The 24,780-nt window shown below is 34.0% G+C and overlaps 1 protein-coding gene across 1 annotated transcript in view; it reads right to left on the bottom strand.

The window, feature by feature from the left end:
- Nucleotides 1–24,780, bottom strand: part of CYP722A1 (cytochrome P450, family 722, subfamily A, polypeptide 1) — a gene marked incomplete at its 5' end in the record, with an annotated part of 65,037 nt that overhangs the window by 16,222 nt on the left and 24,035 nt on the right. The window contains 3 exon segments of the mRNA XM_088860395.1: nt 2,590–2,676; nt 2,774–2,853; nt 7,001–7,172. Coding sequence (XP_088716521.1) covers nt 2,590–2,676; nt 2,774–2,853; nt 7,001–7,172 — 339 coding nt within the window.

The raw sequence follows: 24,780 nt of genomic DNA, 5'->3' as shown, positions 1-24,780 counted from the left end.
ATCCAATTATTTCCCTAGCATTTGCCCGGTTTGGGCCAGGTCTTCAAGTTTTAAACTATATGGTACCCATGTTAAAAAACAATTCCCATAGTTATACAAGCCCTGCCCATCCCGGCTCGACACGGTTCTTTCAGGCCCAACGCCAAACAAAATTTTCAAGCCCATGCTGGGAGTTACCTCGTAGGACTTTGGGCTGGGCTCAAGACAAGGCTGGCCCTCCCTAACCTGAGCCATTAACAGGCCTACCTTCCCACAAATAATGCTCCTAGGCGTATATGCTTAGGGTTAAAAGGCATCTTTAATGATTTTCTCTACAGTGAAGTTAAGCCCTAGACAACAAATTGTAGAAGAGAACCTTCCTAAATGGCACTAGGCGTGTATGCTACGGATAGCATCGGCCATAATGTCACAAGTGAACCTTTGATCGTCTGATCTTATTCGGATGGCTCAACGGATTTATTTTAATTTTTTTGTACAAAACATAAGAATATGAAATTTGGGAGTGCACCTAATTAATATATATATATATATATATATATATATATATATATATATATATATATATATATATATATATTCCTGACAAAGAAAAGACCATACTACCCAAAGAGTTTCAAGGCTAGTGTGGTCATTTTATTTTGGCATGCACATTTTTAATTTTTTTTAGGTCCACCCCGATAAGAGGATGAGACCCCCCCAAATTTGGTGTCAATATAATCTGTGTAAAAACAAATAAAAATAAAATAGTGTTTACCTAAGCCAACCAATAAGATCGGGGTATAGTTAATGCATAAAGAAAGGTTCCCCAATTGGTAAAGGCACATTTCAATGTCCATAATCATGGTTTGTTGCTGAAAATCTCTACTTGTGCTGTCATGGTGCATATCAAGGTCTTGGGTTCAAAGCCCAGCTTGACGCCGTCTCCCTCTCTATCAAATATCCTTTAAATCTATTCTCGCTTATTATAAAAATTGAAGCAACAAGATCTCTTCCACTATAAAAAAGCCGCACTCTGCAATAAGCTTTTTCTTGTTTCTAAGTTATGAGGTTACAGGCGTCAATGTGGACCCTTAAAAGGGTGAACAAACACCCTTCCAACAGTTCAGTTCAGATTCAAAAAGTCCATCATGTCCAGATTTGTGCAAAAACTCGTTACCAATAAAGTTCAGTCCCGTCATGCGTCAATCGAAGTGAAATCGAAAAGAGATCTCTTCCTCATGGATCGTCAGTCAGTAGTCGGGTCAAACTTGTGTAAAACCAAAACACAGGCTTGTGATGTCAGTAGGAAAATGGGAAAAGAGTTTTCAAAGAATTTTCAAATAGAAGCATAAAGATATATGCAGAGACAAAGAAAATACATGGGAAGTTGGTTCCTCTAGCCCCGCACCCAATGTTGGGGCCCAAATCAAACCGAAAGGTTGTCTGTAGTCCTTTTTCCTTTGAGGTTTGGTGAAACGGAGTGAATTTTAGCAGTGAGTTGCATAAGGTTTAGGGTTTACTGTCACCTGATGTCTATGGGGTGTTGCTAGGATTTAGGGTTTGCTAAGTTTTGCTTAATTGGGAACTGTTGAGAGTAGGGGTCTGGTTTCATATTTGTTCTCTCTCAAAACTTACTCAAGTCCCCAATTTGGAAGATTTTGGATTTTTTATTTATTTATTTATTATTATTTGGGAATGTTCATAAATTTGGAGCATGGTTTGGGGGTAGAGTAGACCTTGGTTTTCCTATGGTTCATCATGCCAGTTGGGTCCCTCGGGTTTTAGAAGTAAAAAATAAATCAAAATTTCAGAGGGGGTTACATAAAAACAATAAGGAATATTTTCAAAAACGTTTACCCTTGAATTTTTTTTTAAAATATTTCTTATTGTTATTTTTTATGTGCCATATAAAAGAACACCTATTTCATGAATTACAGCAAAAAATATTTTTTAAATAAAATTAAAGAAATTAAAAGTGAAAATTATAATCTATGAGGGCTTAGTCAATCTGAACCGTTGGAGATGTGCATCTAGGTTCACCTCTGCTTTGACTTCCATACCCTTTGCCAAAGGAGGAACGCTTTCTATGTCACAAATTGGTTTTTAACCATCTTGATCGAACGACTCAAGGTTTTTTTACTTTTAAATTTTATTATGCAAATCATTTTAAGAAAAATTTTTAGGCATGCATAGATCTGACAGGAGCGCACATGATAGAAATAATAATAAAATATTTTTTGAGATGAAAACTTACTATAATACCCCTGAAAATTGTAGGGTGATTTTGGTCATTTACTTATACAAAAAAAATTTATTTTTAATTTTTCCTAGGTTTGCCTTAATTTTATGAATATACGATCAAAATTTCATCCAAAAATATTTTGTAGAAACAAAATGAAAAATAAAATAACATTTGACATGGCATTCGGGTCAGATCAGCTAAAAAGTGGGATCACATACATATATATATATATATATATATATATATATATATATATATATATATATATATATATATATATAGTAACATTTCCCTTGGCAAAATGCACTACAATAATACGGGATTGTCATCAAATAAAAAAAAGGGTGATAGCGTGATAGTGGTCGTACCTTACAGGCATATGCCATCTTGTTCAAATCTTCTAGACTTAGAGTTGAAGCTCGAATCGTATGCGCTTCTATGGATGATTGGTGAGCGTATACCACAAGAAGTTTGTAGGGTTACATAGCCAATAAATCTTTAGAGAGATCCAATAAATCGTGAGAGAGAGAAATAAATTTTATTTACACCTACCCTAAGTGTTTGTTGAATGTTTTGCTTGTCGTCCAAATATTTCACCATCCATGCCATGGCAATTGCTGTTGTATCTTGACCTACAATACATTTGAAGAACGTCAACCATTACAAAAGAAGTCCCATAAAAGCATTATCACGGTCCACAACGCATCTTGCCGTAAAATCTGCTGGACAATCATCCTTGTCATATGAAATAGTTTCATCCCTTCAAGAGCATAATGCATTAAAAAAAACAAAAAAAAATTAGGAAAGAAAAAAAAAGCCCAGATAACACTATATATATATGGGCAGTGATTTCATGCAATGGTTGTATAGTAATGTAATACAATAATCTTCAAAAACCATGTTAGGGCCATTTGTTTGTTCCAAATTTTGAAATATAAACTCTTTTCATTCTATTGAACAATCACAAAAGAAAAATTTGAGAATGGAACCTAGATTCTTAGATCTAGGTCATCCATTTTGATAAGATTCTTAGATCTAGGCCTTGAAAGAATTTTTTCTTCTCCAATTTTTTAGTTGGTTTTATTATCATTAGATAAACAATGTTAAAAAAGAGAAAAATATTTTTGATTTCGTAAAGGCTAAGCTCTAAAAATTCACCAAATGAATGATCTTGATCCGTTGTTGGAGGGGTCTCATTTTGATCATATCTAAGGTCCAAATTGAACTTTTTTTTTGGGGATTGATTATTAAGATGAAGAGAGTGTGTGTACAAAAATTTGAATCATACGAATACGACAAACATGGTTTTCTAGAAGTGTGGTTGCCTTATACTATGACACAACTGTAGCATAAAATCACTGCCCTATAAATATTTATATAATGATTTCATGCAACAATTGCATAGTAATGTAATGCAACAATCTTCAAAAACCATATTGGGGCCCTTCGTTTGATCCAAATTTTAAAATATAGACTCTTTTAATTCTAATGAACAATCACAAAAAGGAAAAATTTAAAAATACAAGATAGAAAGTATATTTTTTGCCCAATAAACATAAGCCATCCATTTTGATAAGATGCTTAGATCTATGCCTTAAAAATATTTTTTTCTTTTCCAATTTTTTTAGATGACTTTATTATCATTAGATGAACAATGTTAAAAAAGAAAAAAAAATGATTTTGAGTGTGTAAAGGCCTAGATCTAGAAATTAACCAAATGAATGGTTTAGATTCGTTCTTAGAAGGACTCATTTTGACCATATCTAGAGTTCAAATTAAACTTTTTTTTTTTAGATTGATTATTGAGATGAAGAGAGAGTGTGTACAAAATTTTGGGTCATACAAATACCACCAACATGGCTTTCTAGAAGTGTTGTTGCATTTTACTATGATACAATTGTTCTACTAGATCATTGCCCTATATATATATATATATATATATATATATGGAAAAGTCTTTCCAATGCCTATAGGCGAAAATGAATAGTGATTTGGCCTACTCTCATCATCGTCCAAATTTCATCACGCGGTCATGATTGTCCGGTAGTATTTTATTTTTTATTTTTTTTACAAATCGGAATGACCTGAAATTTGAAAGGTATGTACATCTTACTGAGGCGCATCTAGTAAAAATATATAAAAAATTATCCGTGAAAAAAATTGACTAAAATACCCTCAAAAATTTTCAAGGGTATTTTGATCAATATTTTTCATGTAAAATATTTTTTTTTATATTTTTCAAAGATTTTCTTATTTTTGATGAATGCACGTTCCAAATTTCAGGTCATTTAGATTTGTAAAAAGAAATGAAAAATGAAATACTACTAGACAATCGTCACCACGCGACGTACTTTGGACGGTGATGGGGATAGGCGAAATCACTATTCATTTTCGCCTATAGGCGTTGTGTAGTGTTTTCATATATATATATATATATATATATATATATATATATATATATATATATATATATATATATATATATGAATATGAAAAAGTCTTCCCAACGCCTATAGGCAGAAATGAACAGTGATTTTTTCTACCCTCATCACCTTCCAAAGTTCATCGTACGGTCACGATTGTCTGGTAGTATTTTATTTTTCATTTTTTTTATACAATTCCAAATGATCTTTAATTTGGATCGTGTATACGTTTTAGTGAGACGCACCTAATAAAAATATATAAAAAATAATTCATGAAAACAAATTTGACCAAAATGTCCCCAAAACTTTTCGGGGGTATTTTGGTCAATGTTTTTCACATAAAATATTTTTTTTGATATTTTTTATAGATTCGCCTATTTTTTATGTACACACACTTCAAATGGGCTGATGAAACAGTGTAAGCCCTATGAGCCGAATTGAATTTGGGGCGATCCAATAATCACAGTTGTATTTCGTGATTGAATTTTGATTTATTTTTTTACAAATTCAAGTCACTTGAAATTTAGAGTGTCTATTCTTCAAAAAATTGGAATCTAATAAAAACATCAAAAAAATAATTCGCATAAAATAAATTGACCAAAATATCCTTAAATATTTTAGGGGTATTTTGGTCTATTTATTTTATACGAATGATTGTTTTTTTTTAATATTTTTATTAGGTGCATATTGATGAGTCTTTAATTATAAATTTCAAAGCTTAAAAAATAGTGTAGATCGACTAGATCTATGGAAGCTTGAAAATCTTGAAAATTGACGGTAAAAAAATGCATTTAAATATGCACTATTTCCAAAACTTGAAATACATTTTTTTCTCAAGTCCATGTACTTTGATGTTGACATGATTAATTTGAGCATATTTGGACTTCAAAACAATCTCTTCAAGTGAAAATTTTGAGGTGAGCTCTAATTTGATTGTTTAGAAGCTCGGCTCCATGTAAACTCTTTCCTTTATCTTTTTCACATGGAGGTTACAATAAGGAAAATTGACCATAAAAATTAAATGTTTAGCTGAAGGGAGAATAGTAATTTCTCTATTTTGGATTCCAAATAAAGAAATGATTTTTGGTAAAATAAAAATAAAAAATATTCCTGCCCCAGATTTTGGATTCAAACGGCGGAAATGGGCATTTTCCCAGAAAAATCATTTCCTGTCAATCTTTTTCTTGGGATCCAACAGCCCCTTACATTAAACGTGCGATGAACAAATGTGATCAGGAGGGTCAGTATGTGTTTATGCTTGCGGGAGCAATTGTGCAATTTTGTCCACTAAGAGCACTTGATCCGAACTTAAATTATTTTGATTTCCACCTTGAAATTGTCCGAGGAGTCTCATTTGGAAGGCTACGCTTTTTCTTTTCAAATCTATTTGAAAGTGAGATAAATATGTTTTTAGAGTTTGTTCATTTGACCTGCAGGTTCAAATGAATAATGTGTTCCTGCTACACTACCCAATCTTTGGGTTGTACAAATTGTGTTATGCATATTTTGAGGAAATTTAAAGAAAAGATGCATTTTATTATCAAATTAAAAATATTGCCCTACTCTTATATTTTACATTCAAGTACCAATTATGAGGTTGTATATTGTATTTTAATTCTATCACTTTTTCGACGCATACTCAAATTTTTGGTGTCTATACTTCTTACCATCGTGCAGATTGTAGAAGATATATATAAAAAACATTATGACAATAAAATTATCAAAACATATTTCAAAGGTATTTTGGTCATTTTATATCTCTCAAATTCAAGTTTTGTATTTTTATTGTGTGTGATGGTGAAAAATATTTACACCCCGAATTCGAGTTTCCCAAATTCGAGTTCAATTCCATGCATATAATAAATTAAAACTAAATTACAATAGTAGCTCTCATGATTGGGTGCCATCATCATCATCAGAGCTCTTCCTCGACTAATTGGGGGTTACATGAATCTTGGTCTGCTATTCTACTTTATTAAGGGTCATATATTCAGTGAGGTCATAAGTCCTTATATTTTTTTCTCATTATTTCTAACCATGTCTTTTTCTGTCTACCCCTTGCTTTTTTTGAGCCTTCCATTTGAACTAACTCGCACTTCCCAACCGATGTTGAAATGGGTTTGTACCATACATGAATAGCCTACCTAATTCTACTTTCTTTCATCTCATCGCCTATTGGTACCACACCTAAATTCTCCTTATTGTACATGCAAAACTTGAGTGTAAAATATAAAATATAAGATAATATTTCTAGATTTCAATAATGAAATCAAATTCTTTTGAAAATTTATTATTTTATAAAAATTTAGACAAAATCAAGCATCCAAACCTTTGCAAACCTAATTGGAAGCATCACCTGCGATTATGAGTGTTAAAATATTGTCACAAATTTGTTTATCGGTAAGCATCGCGCCATCTTCATCTCCTCTTTCACATAGTAGGGATTGTACAAAGTCGTCGTGAATTTCTTCTTTTCTTCTTCGTTTCTCAATTATCTTTGTAAATGTATTCATAATTCTTCTCCTTGCCTGTAGAACCACACCTAATTTTCACGTATTCATATATAAAAGGAGATTTTGCATGCAAAATATGGTTTTTTGTTGGTGTGAAAGACGGGACGATGCCATTAAGGCAAGTGATCATAGCTCCTCTTAATGTTTTTTTTTTTTTTTTGGGTATGTTATATAACTCGTCTAATGCTATGGCTTTACATGCAAGCTAAAAGGAGCTGGGCATGCACATGGAGAGGTAGTTATGAATCTCTTTTAAGTGCAACTCTCCAAGTTTCAAAAATTTTCTTTGTCAACAAGTTAAGTGCAAATAACCCAGGTTACCAATTTGACTATGAAAATCAAACATATTAAGTAAAAGATCGAGTATCCGGATTTGGGGTTGATCATTATTATTTTTATCATAGTATCGTATACTATGGCAGGATTTATCATTATTATTATGACGTTATAGTTCCTTATAGACATTAGATGTTAAATTGAATGACCTAGGTATGTGATAAGAAATTTGTTTTTGAACTTTTAGTCTAGTCAATGAGACTATGACAATTATCCGATTTGAAATACAACCATGATTGCAACCTTTTTTGTACTAAAAGTAAGTGGTCTCTTTGTATACTTTTCTTTTATTTTAGTAAAGGGACGATTGGTAGGTTGGTATAGAGCTAATGCTCTGAGCCATCAAAGTAAAGCACACCTTCAAATAGTATCGAGAAATGTGGTTTTAATATTGAAAATCTTTGTGATAGCCTTAAAAAATATTTTCATCTTTAATTATAAAATTTAAAGCTTTAAAAAAATTGTAGATCAAGCAGATCTATGAAAATCTTGAAAACGGACGGTCAAAAAATGCGTTACAAAATATACTATTTCCAAAACTTGGAATCTATTTTTTTTCTCATGTCCATGTATATTGATGTCCAGATAATCAATTTGAATATATTTATGCATCAAAACAACCTCTATATAAATTTCTTTTTTAGTAAAAACATGGCTCTTATTTATAATAGGAATAGATGCAAGTGGTATGAATACAGAATTTTCATGGATATTCACGACAGATATCAATAAAAAAACTTGATCAAAATTCTAATCATAAGTAGTGAAATGATGTGTTCTTTTATGTGGTCTACATTTAGTTTCTTTTGGGTCATACTTTGCCAACAAATTTGACATATATGTGGGCACCGATCAGAGACAAAGGGAGATTTTCATCCAATAGGTATGAAAAAAGTAATCAGAACAAAGCACATAGCTATGGGAAATTTTCATAAATATCCAATACATTTTGTTGTATTCAAAAAAAGAAAATGTTGGTGTAGGCCAACTAGTCTGTAGCTACATATAAACCCATCGGCTCAAATTGAATATGGCTAATCCAATGATCACAATTGCATTTCGTATTTGAATTTTAATTTCTTTATATAAATCCAAATCACTTGAAATTTTGAGCGTGTGTTCTTTAAAAATATTAGAATCCAATAAAAACATCAAAAAAATATATCGTGAAAAATACGTTAATCAAACTACTCCCAAAATATGTCAGTGGTATGTTAGTCAATTTATGTTTTGTGAATTATTTTTTTAATATTTTTATTAGGTGCATGTTGATGAGAAAAATAGACGCATAAAATTTCACATGATTTGGATTTGTGGAAAACAATTAAAATTAAAATACGAAAAATCGTGTCCGTCAGATTGGCCCATATTTAATCTGGGCCGTTGGGCCTATATGTAAGCTAGTGCCTATGCCAGCATTTCCCTTTAAAAAAAGGGTGCAATTTGTATAGAGTTGAGGCTCTAAACACTCAAAGTAAAGCCCACCTTTAAATATTGTTGGGAATGTGCTTTCAATACTAGAAATCTTTGTGAAAGCCTTAAACTATATTTTCATCTTTAATTATAAAATTTAAAACTTAAAAAATAATGAAGATCGAGCAGAACTATAAAAACTTGAAAACCTTAAAAATTGACAGACAAAAATTTGTTACAAGATGCATTATTCCAAAACTTGAAATCCATTTCTTTTTTTTCATGTCCATATATCTTGATATCGAAATGATCAATTTGAGGATAATTGGGTAGCAAAACAACCTCTTCTAGTAAAATTTTTGAGGTGGGCTCTGATTTGATTATTTAGAGCCTTGGCTCTATATAAATTTTTTCCTTAAAAAATTATCTCCCTTTGTCATGCTCATCACTACTTTTTGTGATTTTTTTTTCTAAAATACCCACAGTTTGGAAATTCAAGTTCCGAACTAATGTCATTTATTTACGAGTGACATATAAGCTCAAAAGTTGAAGTTTCGAATTGATAATTTTTAGAGTTGAATATTTCATAACTTGAAGCTCCAAACCACTTATTCGTTCAAACAGTCGATAATTGTCCACAGTTTCAAAACTTGAAGTTCCGAACTGAGAACTTTTTGAAAATTAAGCAGTTCGGAACTAAGATTCTAAGCCTCGTATTTACTCAAAAAATATAAAAGTTATTCAAGTTCCAAACTACGGACACTTGTACTTTTTGAGTGAAAAAGTTGTAAACATCTAAACTTTCAAAATAGTTAGCTCCAATGGTTTAAAAAACAGATTGGTGCCCTCGATCGGGCATCCAAAAAATCTATTTGGATCGAGAATCGACCGAATCAGTCAGATTAAGTATTAAAAAGAATCCAAAAAAATCATTAAAATTCATTATATATGTTTTTTTTTAGGAATCCAATAAAAAATAGGGGTACTACATTAATAAACTTTATTTTTTTGCATCAATATTCGAATATTGAGATATTATTTCCCTGTATGAAGATTCTCAAAAAGATTTATTAAAACATAACTAAATTCAATGTTATACAGTGAAATTAGAATTATTGCTTTATATTTTATTATTTAATCGTCATTTTACTATACAAATAAAAATAAATTTGAAATTTATCTTATAATATCATCTAATTTAAAAATCTAATTTACAACTATAACAAAAAATAATACATCGCATATTTTATAATGTAAATAAATTAATAAATAAAATATAAGATTTTATTATCTTTGTAATTAGTGTAATTACTAATCACAATATTATAATATAAATGATTCAAAAAACAAGGGTATGACCCTCACAAATAAATAAATCTAATGTGTAATAATTAGTGTTGATAGAAATATGGAATTTAGCAATATAAATTTGCAATCATATTTTAATAAAATTAAGAAAAGAAATAAAAAAAATTCATATTTACAATGTGGGATAATTGATAAAGCGATTTGAAATAAATTCTAAAGTGGTATAAGATAGCCTTATTTTTCTCTTAAAATATCCTATAAACTATTTTTCTTAATATTCAATAAACCAATATTATTTTTTGGCTTTTCTGATATCCTATGAACTAGTACTAATTTTTTAAGAAAAAAATCTTATTAACAACTATAAAAATAAATAAAAAATTCACTAAGTATTTAGAAACTCAAAATATTTTTTTTATTTTTTATAATATTGATAGATTGTGTAGTGGAACACAATATTTTAGATATTTTTTTATTGTTCAAAATAAAATATTTTAGATCCAAAACTACATCATAAGTATGCTTTTTCAGCTGAGGGAATAAATGTATATTGTGATCCTGCAGGACTATGGTATATGCACTTTTTATTATGCCCCTACGAACCTTACCACTTGTAAGTTATGCGCATTGCTCGCAACGCAATCCCACATCGAAACTTTTACTTGAAGGAGCACATAGAAATAGCATCGAATGGACCACTCTGTGCTTGTGAGGTGGAGAATCGTGTACGTCAATGTACGCGCATGAGGTGAAGAGTTTGCGTTTTGAAGTCTATAACGATCTTGTGACGTGGAGCAGTGAGGTTGGATAGACATCATTATGTGAGAAACACGGCCGGAGCAACGACGTTGGATAGACATCATCATGTGAGCAAAACGGCGGGAACAACAATTTGTGATCTCATCAAGTGAGAAAGAAAAACTGCCCGTTTTTGTTTTATAGTTGCCGATTTTGATTTGGCCAATTCTGCTCAAGATTGTTCGATTCCATGTCAAATCATTGATATGTGACATCATTATTATGTGAGAAAACGGTCGAATCTTGTTTTATAGTTGGATTTAGAATCTTGTTTTATAGTTGGATTTAGAACGATCCAGTCGATTTTCGATCCTGATCGTTCGATTCCGGATTTCATCAAGTGAGGAAAAAAGGGGTATGTGATGTCATCATGTGAGAAAAACAGTTGGATCAACTATTTGTGATCTCATTAAGTGAGAAAATACAATACATGATATGTGAGCGATGTCATCATGTGGGAAAAACGGTCTAATCTCGTTTTATAGTTGGATTCGGAACGGTCAAGTCGATTCTGATTCAGATCGTCTGATTTCGGATCAGATCGTTGATCTGTGACATCATCGAGAAAAACGGTCGGATCTTGTTTTATAGTTGGATTCGGAACGGTCTAGTCGATTTTTTATCCGGATCGGATCGATGATTTTTGAAACACTGGTTGCTTCAGAACTTCAAATTCCTAACAAAAATGTCGGTTCCAAAAAATAAGAAAAAATTGGAACTAGTTATTTTGAATAAATAAATAAAAACTAAACTAAGAAGGAGTATAAAGTATGAAAAATACAAGCAATTCTTAAATACAATATGCCGGATCAACGATTCATGATCTCATCAAGTGAGAAAACATGGGATATGTGAGTGATGTCATCATGTTAGATGTGATATCATCATGTGAGAAAAACGGTCGGATCAACGATTTATGTCGGATCAACGATTTGTGATCTCATCAAGTGAGAAAAAACGGGATATTGTGAGTGACGTCATCATGTGAGAAAAATGGCCCGATCCTATTTTATAGTTGGATTCGGAACGGTCCAGCCGATTCTGATCCAGATCGTCCGATTCTGGATCAGATCGTTGATCTATGATATCATTATGTGAGAAAAACGGTTAGATCCTGTTTTATAGTTGGATTCGGAACGGTCCAGTTGATTTTCGATCCGGATCGCATCATTATGTGAGAACAACGATCGGATCTTGTTTTATAGTTGGATTTGAAACGGTCCAGTCGATTTTTTATCCTGACCGCTCGATTCTAGATCTCATCAAGTGAGAAAAAAAGGGATATGTAATGTCATGAAACGATATGTGATGTCATCATGGGAGAAAAATGGTCGGATCAACTATTTGTGATCTCATTAAGTGAGAAAAACGGGATATGTGAGTGACGTCATCATGTGAGAAAAACAGTCTGATCCCGTTTTACAGTTGGATTCGGAACGGTCAAGCCGAATCCCGATCAAATCGTTGATATGTGACATCATCATGTAAGAAAAACGGTCGGATCCTGTTTTATAGTTGGATTCGAAACGGTCCAGTCGATTTTTGATTCGGATCGCCTGATTTTTGATCGGATCGGCGATTTTTCAAACACTGGTTGCTTCAAAACTTCAAATTCCTAACAAAAATGTCGGTTCGAAAAAAACAAGAAAAAAAACAACAACTTGGAACTAGTTATTTTGAATAAATAAATAAAAACTAAACTAAGGAGGATAAAGTATGAAAAATAAAGGCAATTCTTAAATACATTAGGGATATTTATGAAATTTTCCCTTCTCTAAAGTCTATGGGATGCATATGTATAACTACTTAAAATTTCATTTCTTTTTGTTACAAATTAATTTTAAAATATTAAAATTATTTAAATTGTGAAAAATAATAAAAACATTTTATTTTTTGGGTCATTCGGAGGCATGTGACATCATCCATGCTCAGATAAACACAATAGTGGCATTTAATGCTCCATGTGAGTGATGCCATACTACATGTCGATGATGTTACATCTCTCCTAATGACCAAAAATACCTGTATGAAAAAAATTCTTTATGTATTCAATGGTATATAGGTATCCAAAATGTTGAGTACAATGATAAATTACTCCATAGTGTGAGCATCCTAACATAACCCACCATATATATATATATCTATATATATGAAAAAGTTTATATAGAACCGAGGATCTAAACAATCAAATTAGAGCCCACCTCAAAAATTTCACTGGAAGAAGTTGTTTTGATGTGCAAATATCATCAAATTGATCATCTCGACATCAAAATGCATAGACATGAGAAAAAAATGGATTTGAAAATAGTACGTCTTGTGATGCATTTTTGGACCGTCAATTTTCAAGATTTTCAAGTTTTCATAGATTTGCTTAATCTACAATATTTTTGAAGCTTTAAAATTTATAATTAGAGATGAAATTATATTTTAAAGCTATTACAAAGAATTCCAGTATTAAAACCATATTTCACAACACTATTTGATGGTGGCCTCTACTTTGATTGGCTAGAGACTCGGCTCTATACAAACCGCACTCATATATATATATATATATATATATATATATATATGTATTTTATTTTTTTGATAGAAATTCAGTAGTTTTATTAAAGAGCGACTTGAAGGAAATTATAGAATCAGAGACAGAAGTCTCTGTTAAAAAAGTCCCACCTTTAGCAAGATAATCCGCCAACACGTTGGCCTTTCGATAAACATGTGCAAAAGAAAAATTAAAAAGCCTAATTAAGTCAAGAATCTATAGCATTACCGATCTCAGCTCCCACGACACCTTCTTCACCCCTTTTACACCAATTGATGATATTCAAGGAATCACCTTCAACAACACAATAAGGACCTAAATTCCTTGCCACAAAAAGTTTTATGCTATGAAGTAGAGCCAAGAATTCAATATAGTTTGTTGTTTTCTCCCCAAGATGACCTGCATACGTAAACACTATATTTCCATCCCAATCCCTCACCACTCCTTCAAATCCAGTGAGACCAAGGTTCCCTAAAGAGCTAGCATCAAAATTAAGCTTCAAGACACCCCTCGAGGGCGGAGCCCATCTCCCTTTAGGCTTACATTGATAAAGCCCAATTGGAATAGGTTCGATAAGTTTCCCATAACATCAACTTCCAAGACATCTCTCCCAACATTGGGAATCGATAAATACATCCAGATGGAGTGTAAGATCCTTTCCAGAATTCTTTCAAAGGACAAACTTATCCCATCGAAAACTCTTCTGTTTCTTTCCTTCCAAACCTCCCACAGAATCACACATCTCACAATTGTCCAAATCACCAAATGTGTTTGTGTAACAGGGACAATGATAAGCCCACAATAATCCCTTTGACTTCTGGAGGTATAACTAAAGCCACCCTAATCTGATAAAAAAACTGCCGACATATTCTAAAAGTAAAAAGACAATGAAGAAATAGATGAACACCTGTTTTACCATCACCCTTGCACATCAGACAAATATTTGGCAAAATATACCCTCTCTTGATGATATTATCAATAGTTAAAACTTTATCTTATAGTGACAATCACAAGAAAGCTTGCACCTTAAGAAGTAACGTCCATTTCCAGATATGGCAATTTCAGGCATGGTGGAGGTCATGGAAAAGTAACAGATACATATATTTAACTGAATAGGTACTATCTTTATCAATGTGCCAAACCACCACATCAGCTACATTTAGAGGAATATACACATCATTTAGTAATGACAACAAACCAGTAAACTCCAAGAAAAGGTCATCTGGAATCCTATTGTAGGGGAGAATTAGTTTCCAAGCAACCTGAATACCCTTCATCTCAAAAGAATCAGCAATAAGCGCATTGAGATTATCCACCTTAGGAAAAACAAGTGGAAAGACATATTTCAAGGGTGATGAGCCTAACCATTTGTGATACCAGAAAGAGATTTTGCTGCTATCATCCATATTCCACCGATTGTCCCTATGAATCAAAGATTTACATGAGTTAATAGATCTCCAATAGCGAGACATCCATTTAGTATCATTTTTAACCCCAACCCACATCTTATATCTATCATCTCCATACTTTGAGGCAATCACTTTATATCAAAGCTTATCTTTGTAATTTAAACTTCTCCACCACTATTTAGAAGTTGAATTTTTCTTATCCCCAAACTACCTTCCTTTTAGGTGTGCACACCCTATCCCATCTAAGAAGATAGAACTTTTTAGAAACCACTGATGAGCCCCAAAAGAAATTTCTCATTAAAGTTTTTATTTTTCTAGCCACCGATGAGGGAATCTATAAAATAGATATTTGGTAAATAGGTAAGTTTCATAAACATGCCTTTACCAAAGTAATCATACCCCCCAATGAGAGATATTTAAATTTCCACAGTTCAAGCTTAACTTGTATCCTTTGGATTACTATATCCCAAATAGCCAATGACAGTCGATCATTTGAAATATGCATACATACCTAAATACGTAATTGGAAAGTGATTCAACTTAGAACCTAGCACCTCAACAATCTCAAGGACTACAGATTCAATACAATTTATGCCAATCACTACAATTTCCTCAAAGTTAACCTTAAGACCTAAGGCCACTTCACAACATTTAAATAAAATAGCTGATGACCTAGTCCAACTCAGCCTCACAAAACAACAACGTATCATGTGCATATTGTAAATGAGAAATACAGGGTCCCTCATTCGGTAATTGAAAGCCAGAAAAATGTCCTTTAGTTTCAACATTGCGCACAAATATGCCGAAGCATTATGCATAAATAGTGAAAAGGAAAGGGGACAGAAGATCACCTTGACAAAGAGGCATTAAAAAATCCAGTCGAGCTTCCTTTATACATAATGGTAAAGTGTGTAGATGAAAGACACCCATAAATCCAGTTTCTCCACTTCTCACCAAAGACCATATTCTTCATAATTTCCAAAAGAATGCTCCATTCAACCCTATCATAGGCTTTTTTCATGTCCAATTTAATCACAATTCCAGGATTACCATTCAAAACTCTCGAAGGAATGCATTCATGTGCAACCAAAACGCTATCAGTTATCAATCTATCCTTAATGAGAACTGACTGTGGTCTGGTGATAATGGTCGGCAAAACCACCTTAAACTGTTCAGCAAGCACCTTAGCCACAATTTTATAAAGACTCTTTAAGAGGCTGATGAGTCTAATATCACCTAGATTAGCAATGACAAACTTTGTAGGAATAAGGGCAATAAACTTGTAATTAACCACTTTAAATAGTTCGCCTCTCCTAAGGAAACCCCTAACCATCTCCAACAACTTGCCACTAATCAAATTCCAAAAATTATGGAAAAAAATGAGAGGAAACCCATCAGGCCCTGGTGCCTTATCCCCCAGAAAGAAAAAATACCGATGTTTTCAATTCTTTCAGTGAAACATCTCCCTCTAAAAGATAACAAATTTGAAGGGAGAACTCTGAAGCCCACCCTATTAAGCCTGGGGGTAAGTTTTATCTCAAAGGTGAAAACTCTTTAGAAGTGGTTAATGATAGCATAAGACATCCCATTACTATCCTCAGGATCAACTCTATGAATCAGCAGCCCCGAGACATCATTCTGTCGACTACGTGCATTTTCCATGGTATGGAAGAACTTAGTATTCGAATCCCTCTCCTGCAACTACTTGACTCTAGACCTTTGCTTCCAGTACACCTCTTCTACCCTTCTAAGCTCCTAAAGCTCAATGGTTTTAGAACATCTTGTCATTACCAACTCTTTAGATAAAGTCCTGGAATTTTGCACAATGAGATCCACCTCTTCAATACTTCTTAGGACTTCATCAATTTTACCGCTAACATGAAACCTCTTTTCATTTTTCCAAGCAATAAACTTGTGTTTAATATTTAAAAGTTTCTTGTGGAGTTGGAAATTCAGAAAGCCAAAGGAAATACTGTTATCCCAAGAACTTTTAATATTGTCAACCAATTCCTTATCCTTAAGTCAACCAATTTCCAATCTAAAAGGTTTAGGTCTGACAATGACAACTTTAGAGCAAAGCATAATAGGGGTATGATAAGAGGAAAGCCCATGTAAAGCTTCAACCGAAGCAAGAGGGAAAGAGTTTGACCACTCTCATGAAACCAAAAATCTGTCAAGTTTAGACATGGACATATTCACAGTACTCCCATTAGTCCAGGTAAAAATTGTGCCTGAAATAGGTACATCTATTAAAGCATGAGCCTCGATGAACCTATAAAATAGGTGAATGGCAGATATGATAGGTCCGCCATAGCTACTCTCGTCCGGCCACCTGATAAATAAATATCCCCCCTAAACAAATCAAATGTTCAAAGATATTAAGGACATCTGACATCTCATTCACAAAGATTTTTTTTTTGAGCAAAAGCATGAGGTCCATAAACATTCATTAAACCCCATTTAAAATCAGAAACTAACCTCATAAAACCAACCATCACAAAATTTACTTTTTTTACAATACAAAAGGATTGCAACACTGTAGGATCCCACATAATCCACAGACCCCTGGAAGCTCCAACAGAATCATTCCCCACAAAGTCAACTGACCCAGGTCCCCAAACTTCCTTGACACTAGACAAACTAGGATACAAAAGTTTAGTTTCTTGCAGAATAAATAAAGAACGTTTAAATTTAGACACCAAAATGTAGACATCTTTCTTACGTTTGAGGTCACCCAAACGTCTAACATTCCAAGAAATAATAATAATTAAAAGGGGTTAACAGAGGAAGAACCTAGGCCATCCTTGGTTGAACTAAAGTAGGCTTCTGCGAGGAGAAAAACTTCCTCCAAGGTGTCACTCAGATATTTGTCCCCAACCGACGATCCCAAGCTAACCACAATAACATGTTCATAAGAGATGATGACTCCTCTCGTAGTTACATTAAGATGCAAAATTCCTCAAGTCTGCAACCTCGCAGAAGATCTCGTGCCTTTTAACGCACTTTTACCTTTGTTCTTGCCTTCCCACCTACAACAGTAGGAGTCTTCTCCAAAGCACTTGACTGCTCCTTTTGAGCAACAAACTTCCCCTTTTTCTCCACCTTCTTCTTTTCGATAATTTCTAAAGACCACCCCAATCGGGACATTAAAGTCCATTCCACAATCAGAAACAATTGAAATAATATTTCCCTGTCAGGGTCGTCTTGAACCTCATTCTCAGGAGTCATCTATACAGGCGAGATAACTGGATTTTCAGCAACCAAGTGAAGAAGAAGAAGTCTATCATCCTATTGGATGACGTTGACTGGGGGAGAAACATCCATTTCCCCTAATGCAAGACCAGGATCCTGAAGCACATCCTCAGGAGCATAAGCATCTGTATCCAAAATTTCAAGAAATTCGAGTACAAATTCCTCTTCTTCCAAAAGCTACTGAACTTCACTCTCATCAATCGTCACAATAGCCATAGGGTCAATTGCTAAAGGATCAAAGGATGGGCTCGGAGATGAATGGATCCTCCTAGCTGCACGACGATGCATCAGAGGGTACATCTTACCCAACAGCACTAGCACTGCTTGGAGAGCCAACGACGAGCAACGCCGATGACCAGCCACTACCAAAGCATAAACGAAGAAAAACCAACTGAAATTGCGTTGTTTGCAGTCGGTCACCGCCTTAGCACCTGAAACAGGTAAGAGTGAGGGAGAAAAAGAAGGCGGTCCAACTGCATACATCGGCGTAAAAGCCGAGGAGGTCACCATGATCCTATCTCCCTCCGAAACTTGTGCCGTAAATCGCTCGTGCAAAGATACGCTGCCTTCTTCATCACCTTTTTTAGAAATACAAGGAGCCGTTGGTGGTGAGCCCACACGACCATTTTGGCTACATAGACCCTCACCTCCAAAGGAAACGTACGGTGAGAAGGCAGTAGGACTTTCCGTAAACCACCCCACAGGAATCCACCTCTTATGAATTTTCAAAACTTGAAAACCCTTAAAGCCTCCCCTAAAAAAGTGTTGACCATTCCATCTATGAACTTTCCAATGAATGCCTGCCGGAATAGTTGTGCTAGGGATAGCATGAACATCCACCATTGGAGTTGAGCAGCGGGAATGAACCTCTTGCCAACCCTCAACTTCAGCTTGTGGAAGCACAACTGCCTTAGACAAAGATTGAGATTTTATGATCGCCTCAAAAGACACCCCAATAGAGAAGATTCTTGGCCCACTACTAGTCTCACCATTTTAGGAATGGAAGCCCCCCGCAGCTTCCATATACGGACTCTCACAGGCCTCAAATCTACCCCACCAAAGGAGTCTTTATCAATATCACAAAATTCTCCACATCAATAAGCCAACTTACGGAAAGTATCCAATTTCCAAGCATGGAAAGGAATACCAGACAATTTGATCCAAAGACTTTCCTTCCTCAAGTAAGACAAATGTGATGCAGTTTTCCAGAAATCTAATGACAAAAGCTTTCCGTGCACTCTCACAAAATGATTGTCTAAAGCTTCCTCCTTGGTACGCAAAAAGAAAATAATCTTATTTTCACCCAAAATTTTAACCAACGGACCACAAGATAAACCCCAACCCCTTTTAGCCCAGTCACTCAAGCCAAATATCATTCGATGGTAGGGAGAAACACCCACAATTGAAAAACGCGCCTGAAAGTAAGCCACATGACATATCATCCTCACCATCTTCTTCCCCAAGCTCTCCCATGATGAAGCCCCTCATATCATATTCTTTTTGGGGAAATTTACCGTGGTAGGAGTGGGACGTCTCCTTACCCAGCCTTGCTCATATGCGAGTCAAGTAACTTCACTGGACTTCCTATCTTATATATATATATATATATATATAGATATCGAGAGAGAGAGAGAGAGAGAGAGAGAGAGAGAGAGAGAGAGAATTTCATGTCACCATGTCATCATAAAATAATGAAACCATACTTTTGAAAAGCCATGTCTGTAGCATTTGTATAACCCCAAATTTTACTTCGGTAGTCTCTTCATTCTAATAAGGGAAAAGCTTATATAGAGCCCAGGCTCTAAACAATCAAATTTGAGCCTACCTCAAAAATTTCACTAGAAGAGGTTGTTTTGATGCTTAAATATCTTTAAATTGATAATCTCAACATCAAGATGCATTGATATAATTGATAATCTCAACGTCAAGATGCATTGATATGAGAAAAAAGTGGATTTCAAGTTTTCGAATAGTTTATTTTGTAATGCATTTTTGGATCATCAATATTCAGTATTTTCAAGTTTACATAGATATGCCAATCTACACTATTTTTGAAGTTTTAAACTTTAAAAATAAATATGAAAATATATTTTAAAGCTATCACAAAGATTTCCAGTATTGAAATCACATTTCTTGACACTATTTGGAGAACCGTACCCTTCTAATAATCAATTCTTAAAAAAAAGAACAAACCAGCTTGCACCTTAGATATGGTCAAAAGAAGTACCCCTCCAACGTTGAGTGTAAATTGTTCATTTGGTATATTTTAAGATCTAGGCCTTAACAATTCAAAATCAATTTTTTTTTTTTTTAACATTGTTAATCTAATAATAACAAAGCAATCTAAATAACTTATAGAAAGAAAAAAAAAATCTTTCTAAAGCCAACCTATATTAAGTGGGTTAAAAAGCAACTTTTAGCTTCTTTTTTTTTTTGATTGTTCATCAAATTAAAAAGAGTATGCCTTTAGAAATCAAGATCCAACAAATGGCCTAGTATGGTTTTTGAAGATATGGTTAAAATGAATATGCTTCCAACAATGAATATAAATCGTCTATTTGGTGAATTTTAAGATCTAGGGCTTAAGAGTTGAAAATTATTATTATTATTATTATTATTATTATACTACTTTGCCCTCAAAAATAACAACAATTCTCATACCTGGTTTATCCAGATAAAAGCATCCATTATTGAACCATTCCCTAGTTGGTTCAGAAATTGGTTTATGATATGGGGATCAGGATCTCAGATTCTACCTCAAAGGTTACAGCTATCTCAAGCTAAATTGGTCGAATACAATAATAAAGACCCAAATATTGACTATCATCTATACTTCATGGCTTTAAACCAAATTCCATGGATCATGAAAAGGAATTTTGGAATTTAAGAAAACCTCATTAATAATTTTGAATATATTCCAAGATTGGAAAAGAAAATTTATATCAAATGGTGGGATGTTTTTGAGAATCAAGCCCTTGAGCTAGACAATATTAAATTAAGAAAAATACCAGGGCATGCCTCATATGAAAACCCAAATAATTTATAAGAATACATCCAAAGAATGCGGAAGAAAAATCCCCTGGCAACTTAAGAAGAACTCGAGAAGCAGTTACTCCAGATTTTCGAAGAAGAAACAGAAAAAATGACTACATCCTCCAATAATGAAGAAGAAACTTTCAATGAAGATGATGACGAGTTTTCCCAAAGGCTCGAATAGTTCAAGGTCAAAGCCCAAACAACGACCCGATATAATCAATACGAAATTCCCTACCATTATCTCTTTGTCTTCCACTCAAAGATTCCTCGTCTCCCACTCGAAAAAAATGACAAAAGTAAAAGCCAACCGTACCTGACACCTGTCTCTACAGTACCTTGCCGACACAATAATACCCTGCCACCTGTCAGCAACAGTATCCTGCCGACGCATGCCGACAATACAGTGTACATCTTTGCTTTTTATCAATGTCTTAAGAAGCGCCATCTGTTCGGATCTGAAGCAAAAATTAAAAGGCTATCTATAACCTGCTCGAAGTCCAGTGACTATAAAAAGGGTTCAACTCATCTGAAGGAGGGCAGAGTTTTTGGAAAAGCTCAGAACACTGAAGACTCTCTCTGTCTATATCTCTCCCTCATCCACTCTCTCTCTATCTCATCAGGCTGTTTTTCGCCCAGCGCAGCTGCGAGCCTGTACAGTTTTATCAGACTTATTCGGGTAAACTCTACCTTTATGTAACTCTTTCTCTATTGTATAATTATGTGTGATTGTAACATTGACGATCTTCCAAGTTATTATCCTGCTGAATGGAAGCTGTTTGCCAGCTTCTGTATATGTACGCAGCAGTATGTCTTGTATCTTTTTGGTCTTGTCACACCCCAAGAATTTACAATACTGTTATTCCTGAGATGTGACAGACAAAACATATATACATCTATTGATAGGACAAATTTACAGTGGCGAGGTCTTACATAGTAAATAAAGAAAGCTAGCACAACAACAGTATCTTCCAAAGTTGATCTTGACTAGCACTCAAAATGAATACGTAGTTATCCTGAAAAATGTTTACCATAGTTTGATGAGTTTGGCTACTCAGTAAGTGATCATCATAATCCTAAAAATAATCATGATTGAAAGATATCAATATTTTCCAAAATGAGATCTATTAACAGAAATGCATCAATAGTTTCACTTTCAATAAATGCATAATTAAGTATAATCCGTGTAATTGAAATGCTTATAACACTTTTAACGGCAGTACATAATTCAAAGGATTTCACAAAATACCCTACTGGCGTCCCAAGTAGGTCACCTATATACCCCATCAGCGTCCCGATAGGTCCACTTAATCCCTATCGGCGTCCCAGATAGGTCCACTTAATCCCTGCAGGTCCACTTATACCTCACCGGCGTACCGGATGAGTCCACTTAATCCCTACCGGCGTCCCGGATAGGTCCACTTATACCTCACCGGCGAACCGGATGAGTCCACTTGCATACTTAAATTATTTCTAAATCTCTTTAAACATTCGAAAGCAGCAATATCATGTACTCAACATATTACTGAAACCATTAATATGAATTTCACTTAAACCATTAATAACAGTCACTCTCTATAATATTTCAAAAATAACCAAATCAAATATTTTGGGCTCAAATTTAGAAAGGTAGCAGTTTGTAAAGGCATTCTAGCATAATTGCCAATTTAATATGTATAGAAAAACTCTTATAAAAATTCAAGAATATGTAATTATCACAATTTATGGAATATCAATTCACAAATAAACATTTCACAACAATACTATAATCAATTGCAAAAATGTCAATTTTTAAATAATAAGGCAGTCATTTGCACATGAATTTTACAATGTCTAAATATTCAAAACAGTAGAAAGAAATATCACAATTTTACTAAAAGCAGAAATATCACATTTATTTCTAACAATAGACAAGAAAAATAAATAAATTTATTTTTCTAATTTACAACATTCAAAATTTCTAACATAGATAAAATATCACAATTTTTATTAAAAAGATTATTTTTCAAGATAATGAGGTCACGTGCGCATAAAATTTATCGCGCCTAAAATTCATGATAATAAGCATAAATAATTATTTCATTTTATTTTTAAAAAGAATGGATTATTTTTCGAGACAATGAGGTCACTTACACATAAAACTGATAAAATAAAGATCCTAGACGGAAATATCACTATTTATTAAAAATAGACTATTTTTCAGAAAGACGATGTCACTTACCCACAATTATTTGAGAGGGAGCTTCCGATAAAAAAATTCGGTTCGAGAGAGAAGTTCACTGTGTTTCGACCAGAGAGAGAGATCTCAAAATTTTGTTTTAGGGTGGGAGTGCTCACATCCCCTATTTAAATTCTTATAACGTATTATTATATTGTTTTATTACGCTCTACCTCATACTTGAGGTGTTGCGTTAAAAGCAGACTTTTATCGTACGAAAACCACGTCCGCTAAAGGACGTTGCCAGCTGCAAGCAGGAAGCAAAATCAAGCAAGCAAAACAGGCAAGCAAAAGTTAAACGAAGTAAAAGTTTTTGAAAATAGTGATGGTCCCCAAGGACCATCATACTCAAACAGACCATCACCTATTTAAAAGCATCTTTTCTCCTTTTTTTTTTTTTTTTTTTTTTTTTTTTTTTGAAATTTTAGGATTGTTACATTCTTCCCTCCTTAAAGAAATTTAGTCCTCTAAATTTGTGTACCTGATTACTGAAAAAGATAGGGGTATTTTTCTCTGATTTCGTCTTCTCGTTCCCAAGTCGACTCTTCTCTGAATGGTACTGCCATAATACACGGACTAAAGGAATTTCCTTGTTACGCAACACTTGCACCCTTCTATCCAGTATCAAAATTGGCTGCTCAATGAAGGATAGGTCCTTCCTGATCGGTACAGGTTCATATTTTAAGATATGGGACGGGTCGGGCTGATATTTTCGTAGTGAAGATACATGAAAGACATTATGGACATTTGCCAATTCGGGTGGTAAGGCAAGTCTATAAGCGACACCTCCGATTCTTTCTAAGATTTCAAATGGTCCGATGTAACGTGGGCTCAACTTTCCTTTCTTGCCGAATCTCATAATGCCCTTTATTGGTGAGATTTTTAGGAAAAATCGATCACCTTCCTCAAATTCAAGATCTCTCCTTCGGTTATCGGCATAACTCTTTTACCAACACTGAGCTGTCCTGAGCCTTTCACGAATTAATGCTATTTTATCTGTGGTTATCTGGACAATTTCTGGCCCCAAAAGCTTTCTTTCACCAACCTCGTCCCAACATATGGGTGACCTGCATTTTCTTCCATACAGGGCTTCATATGGTGCCATTTGAATACTGGCTTGGAAGCTATTATTATAAGCAAACTCAATCAGAGGTAAATGGTCATCCCAGCTTCCTGTAAGGTCAATAACACAGGCCCTCAGCATATCTTCCAAGGTTTGGATGGTCCTCTCCGATTGTCCATCAGTTTGGGGGTGAAAGGCAGTACTAAAGGCGAGTCTCGTCCCCATGGCTGACTGTAGTCTAGCCCAAAATTTAG

This window comes from Amborella trichopoda, chromosome 3 (assembly GCF_054954075.1).
Source record: "Amborella trichopoda isolate Santa Cruz 75 chromosome 3, AtrichopodaSantaCruz75HAP2 v2.0, whole genome shotgun sequence".
Classification (NCBI taxonomy): Eukaryota; Viridiplantae; Streptophyta; class Magnoliopsida; order Amborellales; family Amborellaceae; genus Amborella; species Amborella trichopoda.
Note: the sequence above shows the minus strand (reverse complement) of the source record. Positions and strands in the feature narration are given on the sequence as shown.